Source organism: Penicillium daleae (genome assembly GCF_028827525.1).
Source record: "Penicillium daleae strain IBT 16125 chromosome Unknown utg000008l_segment0_segment0, whole genome shotgun sequence".
NCBI lineage: Eukaryota > Fungi > Ascomycota > Eurotiomycetes > Eurotiales > Aspergillaceae > Penicillium > Penicillium daleae.
Genome location: NW_026623156.1, coordinates 4892256 through 4911109, shown reverse-complemented (window position 1 = coordinate 4911109; position 18854 = coordinate 4892256). Strand labels below are relative to the sequence as shown.

General features: G+C 50.3%; 5 protein-coding genes across 5 annotated transcripts; all 5 read right to left on the bottom strand.

Moving 5' to 3' along the window:
- Nucleotides 1–840: 840 nt before the first annotated feature.
- Nucleotides 841–1416, bottom strand: N7458_010281 (short coiled-coil protein; the record flags this gene model as incomplete). The annotated part of the gene is made up of 2 exons (XM_056913663.1): nt 841–1024; nt 1115–1416. 2 exons carry the CDS (start codon nt 1414–1416, stop codon nt 841–843), a joined length of 486 nt encoding a protein of 161 aa, XP_056762512.1.
- An 8498-nt stretch (nt 1417–9914) lies between these two features.
- N7458_010280 (putative glycosyl hydrolase) lies at nt 9915–11669 on the bottom strand (the record flags this gene model as incomplete). The annotated part of the gene is made up of 1 exon (XM_056913662.1): nt 9915–11669. One exon carries the CDS (start codon nt 11667–11669, stop codon nt 9915–9917), a length of 1755 nt encoding a protein of 584 aa, XP_056762511.1.
- A 2309-nt stretch (nt 11670–13978) lies between these two features.
- On the bottom strand, nt 13979–14803 carry N7458_010279 (uncharacterized protein; the record flags this gene model as incomplete). Its single annotated transcript, XM_056913661.1, has 2 exons — nt 13979–14209; nt 14324–14803. 2 exons carry the CDS (start codon nt 14801–14803, stop codon nt 13979–13981), a joined length of 711 nt encoding a protein of 236 aa, XP_056762510.1.
- A 995-nt stretch (nt 14804–15798) lies between these two features.
- On the bottom strand, nt 15799–16811 carry N7458_010278 (Zn(II)2Cys6 transcription factor domain-containing protein; the record flags this gene model as incomplete). Its single annotated transcript, XM_056913660.1, has 3 exons — nt 15799–15840; nt 15900–16298; nt 16389–16811. The coding sequence occupies 3 exons, from the start codon at nt 16809–16811 to the stop codon at nt 15799–15801; spliced, it is 864 nt and encodes a 287-aa protein (XP_056762509.1).
- A 777-nt stretch (nt 16812–17588) lies between these two features.
- Nucleotides 17589–18603, bottom strand: N7458_010277 (Zn(II)2Cys6 transcription factor domain-containing protein; the record flags this gene model as incomplete). Its single annotated transcript, XM_056913659.1, has 3 exons — nt 17589–17630; nt 17686–18111; nt 18202–18603. 3 exons carry the CDS (start codon nt 18601–18603, stop codon nt 17589–17591), a joined length of 870 nt encoding a protein of 289 aa, XP_056762508.1.
- Nucleotides 18604–18854: the final 251 nt, after the last annotated feature.

Sequence of the window (18854 nt, the reverse complement as noted above, 5' to 3'; positions counted from 1 at the left end):
AGGTGGAACAGGTATCGACAACCGTAAGAATGAAGAGGACCGATCTGCCAGCCGAAATGAAGATCACATCGTATCAGAGTGAGATTCGCGTCGCACAAACAACCAAAGGCTGAAATTGTGTTTTGGTGGAAGATCCTTGAACGACAAGGTTGCCAAGACGCAAGTGGCGGACCACTTGACGAACCCCAAGTATGCGATGATGTCACCGAACATCCGTTGTCGCCCTTGGGTAAACAAGCACTTGCGTTGACAACCCGTCGTGGAAGGCTTCAGACGGTCGGCCCCGCATCAAAATGGCGGTGGAGACCGGTGGCAAGATTCTGTGGTGAGAGTGGTCATGAGAATGGGTGTTGGTGTAGATGTTGAGTAGGTGGCCAGTCGATCCAGTCGGGTGGCCGAAAGTCATTATCGGAAAGAGTGAATGAGTGGCGGGAACGATCGGGGGGGGAAGATGTACAAGCCCCTGGTACCATACAGCTGCCTAGTAAGAAAGCCCGTAATACGAGGAGCCTCGTACGCGCCGTCGTCCCGTGGGGGGCGCGTATGCGAAACAGCTGTGCAGATCGGAATCCGGTGACCAGGTGTGGTTTGACATCGTGAAATCGGGCGTGTTAGATTTTGAGGGAGGTGATGGTCGTCGTAGAATGGGCTTAGGAGGAAAGGTATTCAAGTAGTTATCGGCATGGGAAAGTCGTGATATGTGGCAGCTCCCCAAGAACACCCTCAGGTCAGAGGAGGAAAAGAACGCAATCTTCATATCCGAGTCGTCGGATCGTAGTGAGAGCTCCAGATTGGCCTGCGACTCCTCCAACCACTCCGACCCTCGTTATTCTGGTGGAGTTATTTCTGGGCTTTTCGAGCCTTCGTACTGCGGGTCATTTCGCTCTTGGTCATGTTGCGGGTAAGACCACCGATGTAATCCTGTAGGATCTTGTTCTCGTTCTCCAGCTTATCGTGGTCAGACTTGACGGCGTCAATGCGCTCGGCGAGAGCCTGAAGAGAGGACTGGAGAGCCTTGGCTTGCCTGTGGTGATCATGCAAAGTTAGTTTTCAGTTCAGTCAAAGATCGGCGAAAGAGCAGTCCATTTCTTCCAAGATTCCAAAGGTCACTCACTCCTGAAGCGTCTGGCGGGCCTCCTTGCCCAATCGTTCCAAATCGGCGGAATTACGACGGGGACTCATAGCGCGAGCGTCGTCGGGAGGAAACTCTTCCTCTTCAATTTCAATTTCGGGATGGTCTCGGGGAACCAGAATGGATGCAGAAGGCTTACGACTCGCCATGCGCGGACGTTCAGAGCGGCCTCGGCGTTCAGTTTCGGCGTCAGATATGGATGAAGATGAGGACAGGGATGACATATGCATACGGCCACCGTCGTGGGGATGCGGTAGAGTAGGCACAGGTGAGGCGTCATGCATGTCTATGTCAGAGGCCATAGAGGTGGTTGCTCGCAACAGACACAGTCGAACAGGATGGATTTGGCGAGGTCCAGCGTGGCGACTTGATCTTGCGAACCTCGGAGGTTGGGTATGGTCGTTGGAGGGGGGAAGTGAGAGATAGGAGTGGAAGAAGAAGAGGAGTCAATAGGGAGTCCCGATTTTCTCTCTTTTCTTCTGAATTCACTGGTCGGAGCGAACGGTGAACGACCACGGTCTACCCCTAGCGATGTACCCCAGACGAGAAATCTGTGTTACGCTTGAGGTAGCTACCGGGGTCGGTGGGGGAATCGGAACGAGGGAGGATGGGCGTGTGAGAATCGGACCGCGAGCCAGTTGAACGGGTAGTTGTTTGGACGCGCAGAGGATTTTGGGAGGACAAGTCAAGATGGAAACCGTTCTCAGCGTTTGTTGGCGAAGTTGACTGGGGGGGTTGGTTGGTGATTTATGGTGGGAGAGGGGGGAGGACGCCTGGTGGAGATGGTTGTAACGTTTGCGGTGTATCGGGATTTTTTTAGAGTTGGAGATAGGAACAGGAGGTGAAGTGCGGTCGGAAATGCACAATTCCAGGCGAGTCGAGAGAAGAGAAAGTCGAGAAAGTCGGGAGGAAGGGATTAGGGAAATCGAGGTTGGCGATGAATGGCAGTTTGGGAAGAGAAGAAGGGGAAAAAGCGAGCAGTTTGAAGAGGACGGAGTTTGGGTGCTGGGAGTGTATGGCCAGTACCACCGATACCGGTAATTTTGACGAAGGTTGGGGGAGCAGTTGTGGATTCCGCCTCAGGGACTCCTCCAGGACCACGTAAAGTTACCAACTTAAAGGGGAGGTTTGTTTGGGGGATGGTAAGCTGGTGACACTACGGGGTCCAGGGTACAAGTCTACAAGTCTACAAGTCGCCCAGCATCTGGTATTATGATGATTTAATTCCAGGAAGCCCGTAAGAGTCCTCCTCCGTCACTACTCTCTCTCTCTCTCACTCAAAACCCTGGAGTCTTGTATCCTGGACGAAAGTACGAGAACTCCACTCCTTCACGACCATTTGGAGGCCCTGCTATGGAGTCCTGTATGGTGACCTGCACCTGCGGATGATTGGCGCAGTCATGACTATCTTAGCACCTTTTCAGTAGGTGGAGGGGGGCAGGTCCCTTTAGCTGATCGTCTCCCCCCCCTCCCTCCGAAATGAACCCGTGAGGCGCGTGGCAGCCACACACTTGGTCTCCCTGGAGTTTGGTACGCTCATATTAATGCGATGGGGCATGAGGATTTAATTTACGTGCCAGAGTATGGAGTCTGGAGGAAAGAATCAATTGGAGGTAATAACAATACGGCATACTTTTATCGGTCGGGACCTCTACTTTCTACCATAGTACTATAGTAGTGTATGAGTGACATACTACTTACTATATACGGAGTACTTAACACTAATCATATCAACAAAAGCTCAATTATAATAGTCACATACCGTAGTAACCATTATCGAGAAAGAGCCACGGGGATATCCTAAGTCGTCAGTTTATTCCCGTATCCATGAATTAAATATTCGATAGTCTCTATCCTCCACTATGTCCACTATGGAGAAACTCAACCCGCTTACACGGTGGCTAAGGGGCGAAAGGAAGAGAACCAGCATTCAGGAAAAGGCACTAAGGACAGATCCACTCGGGTGGAGATGGACTCCATCAGAAAAGGCACCAAACAATCACCTTCGATCCCTTTCCGGGTTAGCAGAAGAACCAACGAGTTCCATGGAAGCGACACCGAAAAGAGGGTCGAACCGGTGTTGAGCGGGGAAAGGTATCCGCGGGTCTGCCTATGAGCAGCAAGGAACCTTCCGAACTAACTAACAAACGGGTTTAGCTCCGAGTGGAGAGCAAAAGGGAACTTTGTGGATATGACTGGTTGCTGTCGAGTGGGCCGTGGGCACGGAGGAGTCAGGACGGAGGAGAGAGTAGCGGTGGTGGGTTGATATTAATTTGACCTCGTGGATATGAGCAAGGTTAGCGACTCTCGTCACTGTGTCGATACAGTACGGAGGACTCCTGTAGGAAATCATCATGATAGTCGAACAAAAAAGACGGAGTATATACTCAAATTCATCCTTTGGAGTTGGTCACGGTATATCCTCCCGTGGCGCATTATTCACCGCTGCTCTGCTCCTCCTCCTCCACCTCCACCTCCACTGGCTACCCTGCAGGGTTGGCCGAAAATCAATCATCCGCGACTGCTCCTGCTCCTGCTGCTGTTATTGCCGTTATTGCTGCTCCTGCTGCCAGGAACTGACTGCTCATCAATTCCAGTACTCGAAATGGGTCCCACCCCCCTGGATGTACGGAGTACAGTACGACGACTACCAACCAACGAGCATGGACTGATCGCACAACTCCACCGCCAGACTGGCAGAAATTGGATAGCTTGAGTTTTTACCGAACCTTGATGAACACGTATTCCTCTTCTGGTCCATCCCCCTTACCCAGCTTGGTCTCTTCCCGCCAAACTGACGCGGTTAGGATAAGCTGACCTGACGGAGGTGCTCTTCTGACTCCGACGAAATCGTCTCCTCCGAGGCTCCAGTTTGGTGATTAATCTATTTTACCCATTTGTCCTCGAGACAGAATTACCTTGTTCTTCTTAACTCTCGGAAGAGCCGCGCATTTCAGCCCCCCCATGTCTCGCTTGCCTCCATCTTGGATCTGGGGATTTCGTGCCGACCGTAGACTCCATCCGGTCTACGGACCAAACTGGTAACGCTCCGTACACATCGCAATATTGACATTCATTGACAGTACGGAGGACTCCGTCACCTACGGAGAGATACTGTACATACTCTACAGTTCATTATTTGGACATACCAACCCTCCCCTTCCCTCCCTTCCCCCAAAAATCAAAACCGGAAACGGCGCTGACGCGCTGGTGGGCATCGGGGGACACGGAAACTGGGGGGAGGGGAATAAGAAAATGGTACTTTTGACCACGACGTCCTGAAACACAAGTGAGGCATCATAATTGGTAGCTCTCTTGCAGAACAGAAAGAGAGAAACGCGTGGTATGTATGGGTACATATGATGACATATGATGACGGGAAGGAGGAGGGGGGGCGAACAGCTTGCATCCTCGGAGCAGGAGACACTTGGGAAGCGTCATCATAAGCAATCCCTCTCCACCTCTCAGCGTTCAGAACCTCCAGGGGGGTCCACGAAGAGAGGGGGCGCGCTATGCAATGTCGATCGAGCCGCAATGAGTGGGAATGACGCCATTTGACTGGCTCCGATCACCTCGGGAGTTTATACGGAGACAACCAAGCCCTCCTCCCCTGGCTGGTAACCGCTGTACCGCGCCACAACACGGGAAGAAACGTCGCTTTGATGACATCGCTGGTGGTGCTGGTATGGTGGCGATGTCAGATCAGTACATCAGCGCTGTACTGTACTCCGTATGAAAGAGACATATCGACAAAAGTCACTGTTGGAGGTGTGGTCTGTAATCTGTAGATCTTGTACAAAAACTTGGGGCAAGGGATACGCGGAATCAGGAGCCGATGGAAGGATTTTTCTTCGCCTTCCTCGGAAAAAGATGGACATCTGAATTTTTTCCTCTGTTGATCAATACAGAACGGAGTCATGTTTTTTCTTGAACCCTTTTGTTCTCGTCCTCTTTTGCGGTGAACGGAAGTCGTGACTTTCATTTCTTCGGTTCTACCAAATTTCGACGGACGACGATCCTGACGCCCCGTGGACCCAAGGAGCCCAGTTCCGGGATCACATTCTGCCTGTTGGATACCGTAATAATAATAAACAAATACAGTTTACGCAGATAACTACATAATAAAACAATAATATACATCAGATAGGGTAGGGCGCGGACACATACTCCGTTGGAGTTGGGGGATCCTCGATCCTCCTAAACGAGGAATCAATCGATGTTGATTTGATTGATAGGGTGACGACTAAGTGTAGACAGCGGGTAGTCTACATAGTAGAAGCGTATACAATACTACCCTCATTATTCCATAGAGAAGACCATGGATTACCGTCTACTCTCCCATATTTTCCAATTTCCTTCCCTCCATAATTCTCCATCCATCCTCGCAATACGTGCACCATCTCAGCTGAACCACCCCATCGACAAATCACCCAATCCAGTCAGTCACCCGTCCGATAGACTCAAATCCCGCGTCCAGTGACCCTAGCGGAGCAGTTCGCACCAATCACACGCCCAACATTTCAGGCGAGTGAGCGATAGAGGCACGCTTGGGCGAAGGGTCAGGACGATCCATTCCCGTAGGTTCGATGGCGGGAGAGGGGGCCATGGCATCCATACTAACTCTGATAGAGACGATGATGGTGATGATCATTTAAATACGTGGTTATTATTTGGAGGATCGGTGGCCGCCTTACCGTAATGGGAGGTGAAACCAGGCAGGGTCATCGTATGTGCCGATCCCCAGAGTTTCTCATCGCTCTACTTATCAGTGCTACTGTAGGTTGGGTTGAAGAAAGGTCCTAACGGCTGTCCCGCTAGGAGTGGGAGGGATCGGAGGGAAGGGTCTACGAGGGAGGATGGTATGTTGATTGGTCGTAATCAATATTGTACAGACTCACAAGTAAAGTACATATAGGATAGACCATATTTAGTTGGATCGAGGATAAACTTCCTACATCCAATTAAACGGTTTAGAACACACCGATAAACTGCCTGGGAGTATAAACGCATCCGCTGGGAAACTGGTCACGGGGCCGGTCAAGTTCAGGTTCAGATTCAGGTTCACCCATCGGCAGTTAGCGAGAACGAACCCACTAAATTCAACCTTGTCGTCATTCCATATCTTCTGGTTATTTGGGTACCCAACCATTTCCCTTTTTCTCCCTCCACTCAGAAATGAATTGAAGAACTGGATGAAAATACGTCTCTTCCACAGTCGATGTCGTTCTGTCGAGTCCCTCATCCACCGTCCACTCTCATGGGTCCCAATCGCCGGCAGTGGCTTGTCGGTGGCTGCAGCGTTTCGAATCAAAACTGCCGACGCCACTCCATCAGTTTGACTCTATGCACAAGTTTCGTATTAGTTTTTCCGGGCAGACCGTTCCGCCGCACGAAGACAAGCCATGGGAAAAAAGATTACTGAAAAAGAAAAAAGGAAAAAGAAGGGACAAGCGCCAAAGTCCTCGATGACGACATCTATCCATGGCACACTGATATTGTAGTACATAGTGAACTATATCTCATCGGCATCGCCCCGATCTCGTCTAGCAGACACCACTCGCTGATAGCCGAGCGTGCCTCGCTTTAGCCTTTTTCCGCCACTACTCTTTTGCTTCGGTCGGTGTCTAAACCTTCTAGGGCGATTCACGAGATAGTGAAATACTCCCAGAAGTACCATTGCCATCGTCATCGTTAAGCGCCCGGGATAAATCATGGAGCCAAATCGTCACGAGTAGGACAATAGGGAATTAAATGTGACCGATCGGAAAATTCTCACTCCAACCAGAATCCAAACGGAAGCGCTGAAGAGTCAACCGGAGTTTGGCAATCCACCTGGTCAGGGGAAGAAAAAAGGAAAGAGACCCATAGGGCCAGTAGCCAGGACGTATACATAGTCATACTACAGTAAAGTGTTTTGTGCGATGAAGAAACCTACGGTAGCTTGGATGCTTGGATGGTGGTGCAGTGAATTGCTGAATACGCTTGACTAGTCCTTCGATTAATCAATCTTTACTTTTCAGCAGACTCTACGAGGTGTTAACTATTCCTATAACTAACTACCAGATAATTACTTTTCAAAAAAACAGTGATCGAGTGCCCCTCCCCCTCCTCGCAATTGCCGTAGCTCAACGCCCGAAAGCAGCCAGTGGCAGTCGTTCCTGGATCCCCGCAACCCCTCGAGTCAGATGGTCTACCAAGCGTACAAAGCTACTTCTGTACGGAGTACTTACAAGAGTAAGACTAAGACTATCCGTACGAGAGGGCGACGCTCAGGCCCGGCATTTTCCAAAGAGGGGGCGTGTGACTGCGTTGGTGTGGTTGTGGTGGTTCCACCAGACGAGGACCAACGATGCGCTGCCTCACTCAACTCTATCTTTCATGGCGTATTCTTCCGAAGTCGACCGACCAAGGGACTGTGCTGGTGAAGTCCCCATCAGCCAGGAGTGGGCATTGGTGGTTCCAGTGCACTGGGCTCGAGGACACGCCCTGCATGAAGTCGTTGAATTTCTGCGTGCTTTGTATCGTGTGAGGCGAACAAAGTACTTGACTTGTCCTTGGTAGATTTGCCATCAGTCGGCTAGCGCATATTACTGGATTGCGAGTTCGTGACTCGTGAGTGCGAATGGACAGTACGTGGACTTTTAGGGTTCGGGGGCAACTGAAAACTACATCATGAGGCGCTTGCTTATTGACGATGAGACATCCACGTAACGCGCCAACGGCTGTCATTGTCCCTGCTAGCTTCATCGTCTAGTCGCTAATAGTACAGTAGTCACAAAGAGCTAACCTCTCTGTCCAATTACTGCTACGCAGAACCCCCCGTTTTTTGTCTGTCCGGTCGCTCTCTTTAACGATCCTGTAAACATCCCTCTCATCGTCCCTTCTGATGTGCACCAAATCCACCAACCCTGCCGATCTGCATGTCGCCCACCGCCAATGATTCGCTTCTCTGCCCACCCCCACCCTGAACAAATCCCTGCCCGAAGCAGAAAGGGGGAGGGGCTTCTACCTGAGAGACAGTCCACTACTACTGAGCCCAACAGGGCAGGGCAAAAGAAAAGAGGGCCTTAAAACCACGCTAAGCCCGGATCGCGCGCGATGAAAGAGTGGCGGTGGGTTTATTTCTCTCGTTGGCGCCGTCTCACTGGTTGACCCTTTTCGCGCTGCCGCGGGATATTTTGCTCTTCTTCCATGGCCAATGAGAGCTTTGGGAATTGGGTCTACTCCTTGACCTTGGAAGAGTGGGACGATTTAGTGAGGGTGTTAGGCTCCGTTTAGAACTAACTACTCCGTACTTACTGTGGGTTTTTTTGGGTTGTATGCTCAGATCCCCCCTGGACGTTGTCCGAGATCCATTTTGGAACTTTAGATATTACAGTAGCTGAACAGCTAAGTACATACGACGATAGTAGTACAACATGTTGTTGAGAGATGTTGGTGTCTTGGCCTTGATGTGTGCCTGAAAGTGGGGGTACTTTTTCGTTCCGTTTTTTTATCGGCGTACAGTAGCTTGTTTTTGTGATGCGAGTCAAGCAACAAAGCATTGGACTATTTGGCGGTAATAATTCATAGAGCTATCGCAAGGGAATCTTTTGTAATATAGACAGCATATTTGGCATTTTAGAATTTGTAGTATTTCCTGGGTGTCGGAGAAGCTGATCGCCCCTGCAGGTCCCCTCTATGAAGAACATGCCAGACTACAGGTGCATGGAACGCCGCTTGCAGAACATGATTGCCATTATGTCTGCGACAGCTCTGGCATGTTACCATTTCCTCCTGGGTTTCATCATGAACTCCCTTTCTTGGTACATTTCAGCCAGCCAAGCTATTAAATCTCGTCATCACATATACAAGACTGTCAAATGTAGGTGGGTCAATTAGTTCGGACATACTGTAAACATCATCCAGACAAAGCTATATACAACTCCCCGATTACAGTGTCGCCCGACAGTGACAACCATCCCAGGTCAAAATAACTACTAGATCTGGTGCTACAAACACATAGATACCTAATCATCACCAGATCCCCAATAGTCAAACCATGAATCAAGCAACCAACACCCCAAACCTAACCCCCAGCCTCAAAATACATACCAAACCAGACCTAACCAAGAAGCTCAAGACGTCACCAAAAATACCCAAAAGCGCGAAGATCGGTGTCCCGCTAATGCAGATCTACCGATCGAATAATCCTGTTTTCAGATCTGAATCCTTGTTTTTGGCTTAGACGGGCGCCCCGGGTATTTGGTGGTGGTGTTCCATAGCTTCTGTGGAGCTCAGGGGAGGCGCGGAATATGGTAGCTCGGCTCCGCTGTGGTCGATCTATTGGAAGGTTCCTGGTTTTGAAGTAAATGGGCTTGGGCGTTTGCACCAGGGCGGATTAAGGTAAGGAATGTTGCTTTTGGGATGATGGAGACATGTTCCGCGTGCAGGGCCCGTTGTCAGTGGGTGGATGACTTGTGATATGCCTAGGAAGGAGTAGTTTGGTCGGGCCTCGGCTTTGGGGTTAGAGATTAATTAGTTTGATGTGAAAACTAGCTCATGTCGGTCATTTAGATATTCATGGGTATGATAGGTACATGGTTCGGTCGATTCTATAGATGTATTATCTCGTGTTGCAAGCTGTACCTAGGCTGAGGGTATGATGGCGATCATGATTGAAGGAATATTCATGATGGGTACTAAGAATGGATATATACATGGAAAACGCCAACAGAGCCCAAAACCAACAGTGAGAAGGACATGCAATCGCCCACCTACAACCCGGCAGAAGTCATTGTAATCATAAAAGGGCATCGCTGGTCTGCCATTGCAACAACGCTCTCAGGACAGCGATACCACCAGCTTGTGTCTCAACCGTGCGCCCACGGCCCCGATCATTAAAGTCTCGAGGAATGCCACCAATCGCAGGATCTGTGTCAAACCCATCATTGCGGTAGTCCACCGCTCCAGGAGGGAGAGTGCTACTATTCACAAGATCACTCGAGACCACAAGCTGTCTGAATGGTAGACCCCACCACTGGCCGAACTTGCCGTCATCGTCACGAGTCATCAACGCAGCGCGTGCATTGTGCTCTACCCAGGGCCCGTAGGCACGGCACCGCCGTAGATGCCGGTCATACACCTCGTCCCAATCATCCTCAGCCGCCGGCTGCTGTTTCTCGTTCTCCAAGAAGCTCACCTCCTGTTGTCGTAGGGGCCGGCAGAACTCCGCTAGATGGTGGAAGAAGATGCTCTTGAAGGTCTGCCCGTCCTGCGAGCAACTCGCATGCGAGTCGCATGTATCTTCCAGCACGCCGCCGCGACCGAGTCCGGCCCATTTCACAGAGTATATATGTGGCCATCCGGTAGCGTGCAGCACCTTATGGATCAGTTCGTGGCCATCACGAAGATAGTCCTGATCGCCGGTGGCGAGCCAGAGACCTCTCAACCCGCTGAGAATGACGCCTTGATTGTAGGTGTACACCATTGTGTTGAGGACGTCGCATTTACGTGATCCTGGCTGTGCCGAGCTGCGCCAGCCACTGATGTGGAAGCCGTCGGCGTAGAGACCACCGAGGCCGGTCATGTTGGAATTCTTGAGCCATGCATAGGCATCGATGGCAGCATTGAGATGGGTAGGATTGTGTGGGTATCGCTCCGTGGGTCCCGCGCCCTGCGAATTGGCGACGAAGGGCGCATCGATAGGATCTCCAGGGAAGTAGAGATACATTGAAATGCTGGCAGAAATAAAAAGCTCGTTCGTGATGGCGTTCTTGTACGGAATCAAGGCGGGATTCCAAATCATCCCACCGTTACAGAGGGTCTTGTCCCACCCAGCCGAGGCAAGCTCATAAAAGATCCGAGCTCGATGTGCGGCCGCATCGCGGAATTGCGTGCCATGCCAGCCCCGCGACGAAGTATTTGTCGAGGAGGAGTTGGATGTGGAGTAGTAGAGGTTCGAGTGCAGGTCCTGGAACTTGATATTCTCCAGCCAGTCCAGCACCACCCAGAGCATGTCATCGTAGGCCTGATTCCGCAGACTGAAAGCATTCTCACCAAAGTAGAATGTACTAGTCTGACTGAAGAAGTAATTGACGGTATTTTCAAATGCAGAGAAGGAACACTCGTGCGAGTCATCGTCATCCACAATGCCGAGCGCACAGGATGAGAAAGATGACAGTGTCGCCGCGACATGTGTACCCAAGACAGCGGCAGTCCAATCGATGCTCGATGGCCACGTGCCTAGCCATAACACAAAGTACTCGTCCTGCATGACGTTCAACGCATCGAGCAAATCCTGCAGCGTCTCAGCAGGACGCGCCCAGCTCAACCGTCCCGTCACCTCGCTATCTCCGAGATCGGCCTCCGTGAATAGGTCGTCAAGCGTGGAAGAAGAACTCTCCGGTGGTACCTCGGTCTCGGCAAGAGGTTTCTGCAGCTCATATGCCAGCGCATTGGCCACGGTCACAAAGGAGAGCAGGAACAGTGACACAATGATATAGAGCGAAGACCACGATAGCCCGGCTCGGGCGTGGGACGCTGACGAGGGGACCATCGTGTCTGTAGAGAGGGAGAATTGGCCTGCCGCACAACTCAGCGCCACCCCTCCTCTATAAGAATATGCGGACACCACAATGGGCACACCGAAAAGGAGCGACAAAACGGGCACAGGTCAGATTAGATGCGGGGAAAATGGGGATTACTTGACGGGTTGCGCCTCCAGTGGACGGGCCATCCTGGCAGGGCTTAGTCACCTTGGAAGGACCCACACCCAGCCCACTGGAAATGCAAGATTGGACCTCATCCTACTGAGGAAGTGGGCTCCATTGGTCCGCAGATGAACCTCGTAAGCCTCAGGGAAGGTTTATTAACATAGCTTCAAAGGACGTCACGCGTCGTGGTGCGTTGCCCAGCGTGCGCCACATGGTCGTCGCGTGATGCGGATCGCAAGGGATTTTTGCTTAAAGACAAAGCGCTGCACGCTCGGACTAGCATCGATCGAGGTCATTTACGCAGACTTGAGCATACTGTAGGATGAACATCAAACACTAAAAGTTACGGACTAATACTCATTCATGCTAGAATCGAACTACAAAATGCGGGGAAATACAGGGACAGATCTGATAACTTTTATTCAAGAGTAATACTGTATAGAATATTGAAAACCAGGACAGATGAAACCGTATTTTCCACCAAAAGACCAGGACAATGAACTGTGTGAGTACTCTGACCATTAGCGAGGATCCATGATGTTGAATATCGGAGAATGACGACCCCTGATCTGCGGAAACATTTGGAGGTAGATCAGTAGAGAGACTGTTGCGCCAGGTAGTATGGGAGTTTGTGATCCACCAGTGGTTTTATAATGACCAAGGGTGAATTTGATATTGTTGTGTTGGGGTTGGGCTTGGTCTAACGACCTCTTGGATTTGTCCTGACACGCAAACTGGTTTCACAGCTACGTAACGCCTGTCCAAGAGGAAATTGAGCCAAGAGCTGGGAGGGGAATGATAGGACGGTAATTGAAGATCAGTGTGTCAAGTTACATCGTTGTGGTGGTATTTGTTTCAGCGAAAGGATGGATGCGTGGATGACTGGCTTGACCCAATACCTTCTTGAATTTGTCCTGACACGCAAACTGAATTCACAGCTACGTGACGCCTGTTCAAGAGGATGACGAGTTAAAGCCAGGGCATCGATATCGAAAGGCAAGCGGAACTCGGAGGCAATGGATAACGGTATAGAGGATCAATGCGTCAAGATGTTGTAATTGTTGTCATTTCGTTGGGTATTGGCTTGATCCGAAGTCCTCTTGAATTTGTCCTGACCCGCAAACTGAATAAACAGCTACGTGACGCCTGTTCAGGAGGAACCCGAGTCAAGGTCAGAGAGTGTAATTTTGTCAAGTTCTCATTGTTGTGGTGGTTGGGTGAGAGGATAAGTGACTGACTTGGCCGACGACTTCTTGAATTTGTCCTGACACACAAACTGTGTTCACAGCTACGTGACGCCTGTCCAAGAAGAAGGCTAACCAAAGCCAGGAAGGTTGATCAGGGTCTGAAATATCAAGACAGTAATTGAAAGCCGATGTGTATAGTTGTTGATGTGGCTCACGGGTGGTGGGTGGTGGGTGGTAAGGTCTAGAAAGAGTGTGAGGTCCGGAGGGCCCAGAGAGAGGATGGAGACCAGAAAGGTCGAGGACCAGAGAGGCCCAGAGAGGAGATGGAGAGAGGAGATGGAGAGACGGACCAGACAGAGGGCATGTAGAGGGAATCGAGAAAGACTGCACATAAGGCCCAAAAGGCATAATTAGGAAATCCATATTCACTTCTATTTTCACCAGTCGGCGACTACGTACTTATTCCCACGGATCGGAGTCCAATGCTTACCCACTACCTAGTCCCCCTATACTAGAGAAGAGATAGATGATGAGCACTGTAGATAATGGCGCTGAGGGATGCAGGAAACATTTGTAATAACTAGCTAAAGTATCAGTGCAAAATGAACTTGCGGACACTGCCTGTATACAGCCTACCACTCGGTATCAGTCTTCATATAGTCTACTGGAAGATTCATCAATCGTCTCTGGATATTAGATAAACCATGCAGGAGACTTCCAGTCAGGGGGACAAGGCTTTAGCAGGAAGAATATGGAGTGTACACACTTTCATGAGGTTAGATTGTTTTCGAGTCTGGCGGATATGAGTATATGCTATTGTACAATGCTAGTCATAGCCAGGACGGAAGAGTAAAGATATAGAAAGCCGCAGTAGCTGAATTTGTTATGCCCTAAATGCTCTAGATCGAGTCTCCGTACAGAACTTCTCCCTTGCCAAGCTAAGCTACCGTAGCCTCATTTGAGGTCTACTGGTGCTCGACCCCAGGCATGAGCCCATAAAGGGTACGTAGCTGCGCATTCTCGGATTCCAAGGCCGTAATACGCGCCTTCAAAACCTCAATCTCCGCCTTCATCGCCCCCGCTGCACCCCGAACGTAAGTTTCCCCTGTCACACTATCGGTAATCTTGCATTCCAAGCCCTGTTCCGTGCACTTCCCACACCCCTCAGGGCTGGGGTCGCATGCAAACCTGCGGACCTACATGAAAAACACACGACGTTGTTAGTATTTCGCGGAGAGCGGTATAAGCAAGCAGGACGGGGCTCCAGGGACGAAGACTGAGCAAGAATGAGAGGAGATAGAGAGGCATACTGGACAGCGGTCGCAGGCTTGTCCCGTGCGCTTGCGCTTTTTGTTAAGATTGCGGATTTCCTCAGAGTAATCACGCTCCGAGGAGCCTTGGCGTCGACGCCGTGGTTGTCCGCGTGGGAGAGCCTCACCCTCGCCTTCAGGGATGTCCAGTGTTGTAGGAGGATGCAGATTGCTCGTGATCGATGTAGTTAGGGCAGAGGTTGGATTAGCTGGAGCAGAGCTAGAACCGTCTAGCGTGTTTGAATGGCTTGGGTTGCCAGAATACCGGCTAACATCTAGAAGACTGGTAGCATCAGGAGCAGGAGCTGAAGTAGAAACAGTTGTGGCAAATGTTTTTGGAACATGGATGTCGAGGTAGTCATCAGGGTCAAAGGAAGCGAAGCTGTCACAGTGATTTGCAAACGACTTCGGAAAGGCCATAATTGAGGAGGGATCAGAGGGCGAGACGGCTAATGGATATTTCCATGGCTTTTTGTCCATGGTGGCTAAGCGCGAGGATGATGATTTAACATTGCGCTTGGAGAGACGTTAGTCTCACGATCGGCTGAGAGAAATAAACGAGCGGCGTGAGAGTCGAAGCTCTCTGATAGCACTGACGGTTGACGAAGATGTGGGAGAGACTCACCGAGTTAATGTTACTATTGGAAGGTAGATGATCGTGGGCTTTTTCCCTTCAAGTCTTGGAAAGAAAATGTGGTGGATGGAAGAGAGGAACCAAGATGGACGTGGGAATGGTAAGAGAATCTTAAATGGGCGAGGGAGTCAGGAAAAGCTACGAGCAAGGCAGGCGGATATCTATAGCCTTCGTGGGCCTCTGACCGTTGGGAGCCGTGCTAGCAAACAATAGAAACGCTTGTTTCCCTGTCTATTCCAGACAATTCAAATATTGTGTGTTTCTTTCTCGAATTGTAGGATTAAACGAAGCTGCATAATAGCCACATACTCAGCATGAAGGCACTCATGTGTATGTGTTATAAATTTGCCCAGTTGAGGGGACAGTTTCGATCAAATCTATCATAGATCTAGATCTGGAGGACTTCATGCTGAGAGAGTTCTATTTCTAATTGTCCAAGTAACAATGTCATTGTAAGATTCTCATCTCCATCATCTCCTTCTGAAGTAATATGAATCCGGATGTTATGAATCAGTTCGCTCAATTGATTCTTAGAACTAAGCATAGACCCAAGAGGGTCCTCCACTCGCTCTGAATCAATTCAAGAGTCGCTTTGCAGACCAAATAGTTATGGAGAAAAGATAAATCGTCATGAATGTTCCCAGGACATAAAAACCCATCCACCACAAATAACGCCTTTCGAATACCCAGGTCTGAACGCCATGTTCCGTACTGCCGCACAGACGGCACTGCTCAAAAGATGCAGAAGCAGCGGTGCCTAGACAGAATACACCCGAAAGTGATTGGAGAAGGGCCAGTTTGTATTCTGTAGACCGGGTAGGATCGATGGTGTTGTACCTAACTAAACCGCCCAATTGTACTTTGCATTGTACAATTCCACACCCTACGAAATTCTGTAAGCATCTTCTTCGGGCAAAGAGTAAAAAGGTATATGGGATATACATCGGGCAGGCGGAGCATCTCATCCTGCTCCTGGACCCTCTCTCTGAGGGTATGGTTATTGCCGTAGACAATAGCAAGCCGCTGACGCAGTGTGCTATTTTCCGCACGAAGGTTGAGGATCTCCTGTTCCAGCGAAAGAGGCTGTCGTTGATGCTCCTGGTGAGGAATGGTAGTATGCTCAACGATGTAGTGGGGCTTGATGTTGCGCTGGAGCTCTTGGTTCTCTCGCTCTAGGTTAGTGACGCGGGCATTCAGCTCCTCGATCTCGGCGGCCATTCGGCCAGCCGCACGCCGAACATAGGGTTCTCCAGTGACGCAGTCGGTCAGTTTGCATACCATGCCCACTTCTTGGCAATTGATGCAGCCAGTGGGGCTTGGGTCGCATTTGTACCCGCGTACCTAGGGAAAACAGAGTAAGTTGTTAGTGTATCCGTTATTGCGTTCCCAATACGAAGAGAAACACGCAAAGTATTGTATATATCAACATACCTTACACCGGTCACAAGCCTGTCCCGTCCGTTTACGTTTTTTATTGAGTTCCAGAACCATCTGGGAATACTCCAGCTCTGGTGGGTTGCGTCCGCGACGTTTTTTCTTTCCGCGTGGCGACTCCGCACCGTCCTCGATATCAGCGCTGTCTGGCGCTGGATTGGATTCGGTATTACTGTTTGCCACATTCGGATGACTGGTGATTTGTGTGGGTTCGTATTGATCCGGGCTGACAGTAGTGGTGGTAGTCGTAGGCAAGGCATTCTGGTGGGCCCCTGGCAATCCATCAGATTTGACGAACCCGGCAAAGAAGCCTAGTTCCACCTCTGCAGAGTCATCTTGAGGATAGCCCTCGAGTACGTTACCTTTAGACCAGGGTGCAGTTCCACCCCCGTCATCAGGGCAGGGGTTTCGGTTACTCATGGTTTGTAGATGCCAAAATTGAGCAGGAAAGAGGGTAGAGGGTAAGAGCTGCAGGAGAGTGGAAGAGGAAGCTTATAAACTGGAAGCAAACCACGCTTCCTGAAGGCAGCGCAGGCACTTCGTCCCATATACGAACAATTATTTCTTGTCTTATTTATCTACGTGTAAGGAACTGAATACCAGTGTAATCTAGACAGAGAGGAGGTTTCCGATACAAGGTACGAGATACGGAGTTGGTCCTAGAATAGACCGAGACAATGCCGAAATATTTAGGAACGCCTGGAAGACATCTGTTCCCAGGGTCTCCTACTGGACATGATGAAAAGGCTCAATCGATACCAGATGCTAACAAAGTAATCAATGAGACCCAGGCTGACCCATCAAGCCATACGAAGAGCCACCATGCGGAAACCAAGAGCACGCTAGATCGACAATGGAGAATGATAATGGGGATCAAAAATGCCCCCCGATAGACGCCAGTTCACACAATTCTCCAGCAATTTGGTCCAAAGGAAAAGACAACCCTGTTGATGATATGATGCCTCCGTACTGATGAGTAGCTCGTTGAGATCTGGGAATATGGTTGCCTCTTCGTGGGCCCAAAGTCGAAACGCAAGACCTCAAATACTAACCATAGGTATGGGGCTGCTCGGAATCGCGTCTATACAACAATGATCAGACAAAAGAAATTACATCGAAAGGTAATGGGAGTCTGACAGGGCCATAAATTGTAGACTCTCGTCAAGATCTGTCTGGGTTGAGGGGATGATGGTATACCTAGAGATCCCAGTTTCCCTTCTTATTGAACAGCGGGACATCCTGGTCACTTCTGTTAGTATACTCTTCCAAGCAAATGAAAATACAAGGAGCTTACCTCTGTGATGCGTAGCATCTCCTCCTGCTCCTCGATACGCTTCTGCAGCTTCTGTCTTTCTTCGCGTAGCATCCGATCACATTGGCGGATCCGCAAGTTCTCTTGCTGCAGGGCAACGATCTGCTGATGCTGCATGTGTGTATGCTGCTGCAAGCTTACAAAGGCAACTAACGAGTACCCAGAAGTCGCTGGAGAAGTCCTGTCTTGAAGTCCATATTGCGGCTTAGCCTCACGCCGAAGCTGTTCGTTTTCCCGCTCCAGACCGGCAACACGGGCCTTCAGCGCCTCAATTTCAGCGGCCATTCGACCGGCAGCACCTCGGACATATGTTTCTCCAGTTACACAGTCTGTCACTTTGCAGGATACTCCAGTCATGCAACAGTTGAGACAGCCGTTGGGGCTCGGGTCGCACTTGTAACGGCGAACCTATGCGAGAGCCATGTGGTTAGCGTATCCGCTGCGCATGATATACCAAGTAGAAAAAGAGGCTCGTAGCATTGAGGTTAATCAACATACCCGGCATCGATCACAGGCCTGGCCAGTTCGCTTGCGCTTCTTGTTCAACTCCAAGATCATCTGGGAGTAATCTGGCTCAGGCGAATTACGGCTACGGCGCCGTTTCTTGCCGCGCGCCGGTTGGCCACCATCGTCACCTTGAATACTCTCTGGGGCCGGGGTAGACTCAGAGTCATTGATGGCCAAGGTCGGGGCTTCAGTAACCGCCGCAGGCTGATTTCTTCCCTGGTCGACTGGAGGCGTGGTCGAGAATGGGTTGGACGAACGATCTTCAGGCGAGGCACCGGCAGCGTCAACCAGCGAATCTAGCGAATCTCCGTGGTTGAGGGTTGGGAATCCGTCGAATGCGACCAGATCCGCGAATATGTCGGGATCGTCTTCGAAGGGATTCTGTTCACCCATTGTGGTTATCGAGTATGGTATGACCGATCGATGGCTAAGTCAGAGAAGTATTAATGTCAGCTCAGAGGAATTTGATGAGAAATCCAGGAAGTTGACTTCTTAGATGGCTCTGATATTCGTTGAGCCGGTGGGTGAAGAGGGCCTCGTACTTACAAATGGATATGCTTTATGGGATCGTAGGAAGGTGAAAGGGGGATTTTCCCTGAAGAGAGAGGACTGTGTTGAAGGTGGAGAGCGAAAGGGTCAGAGTT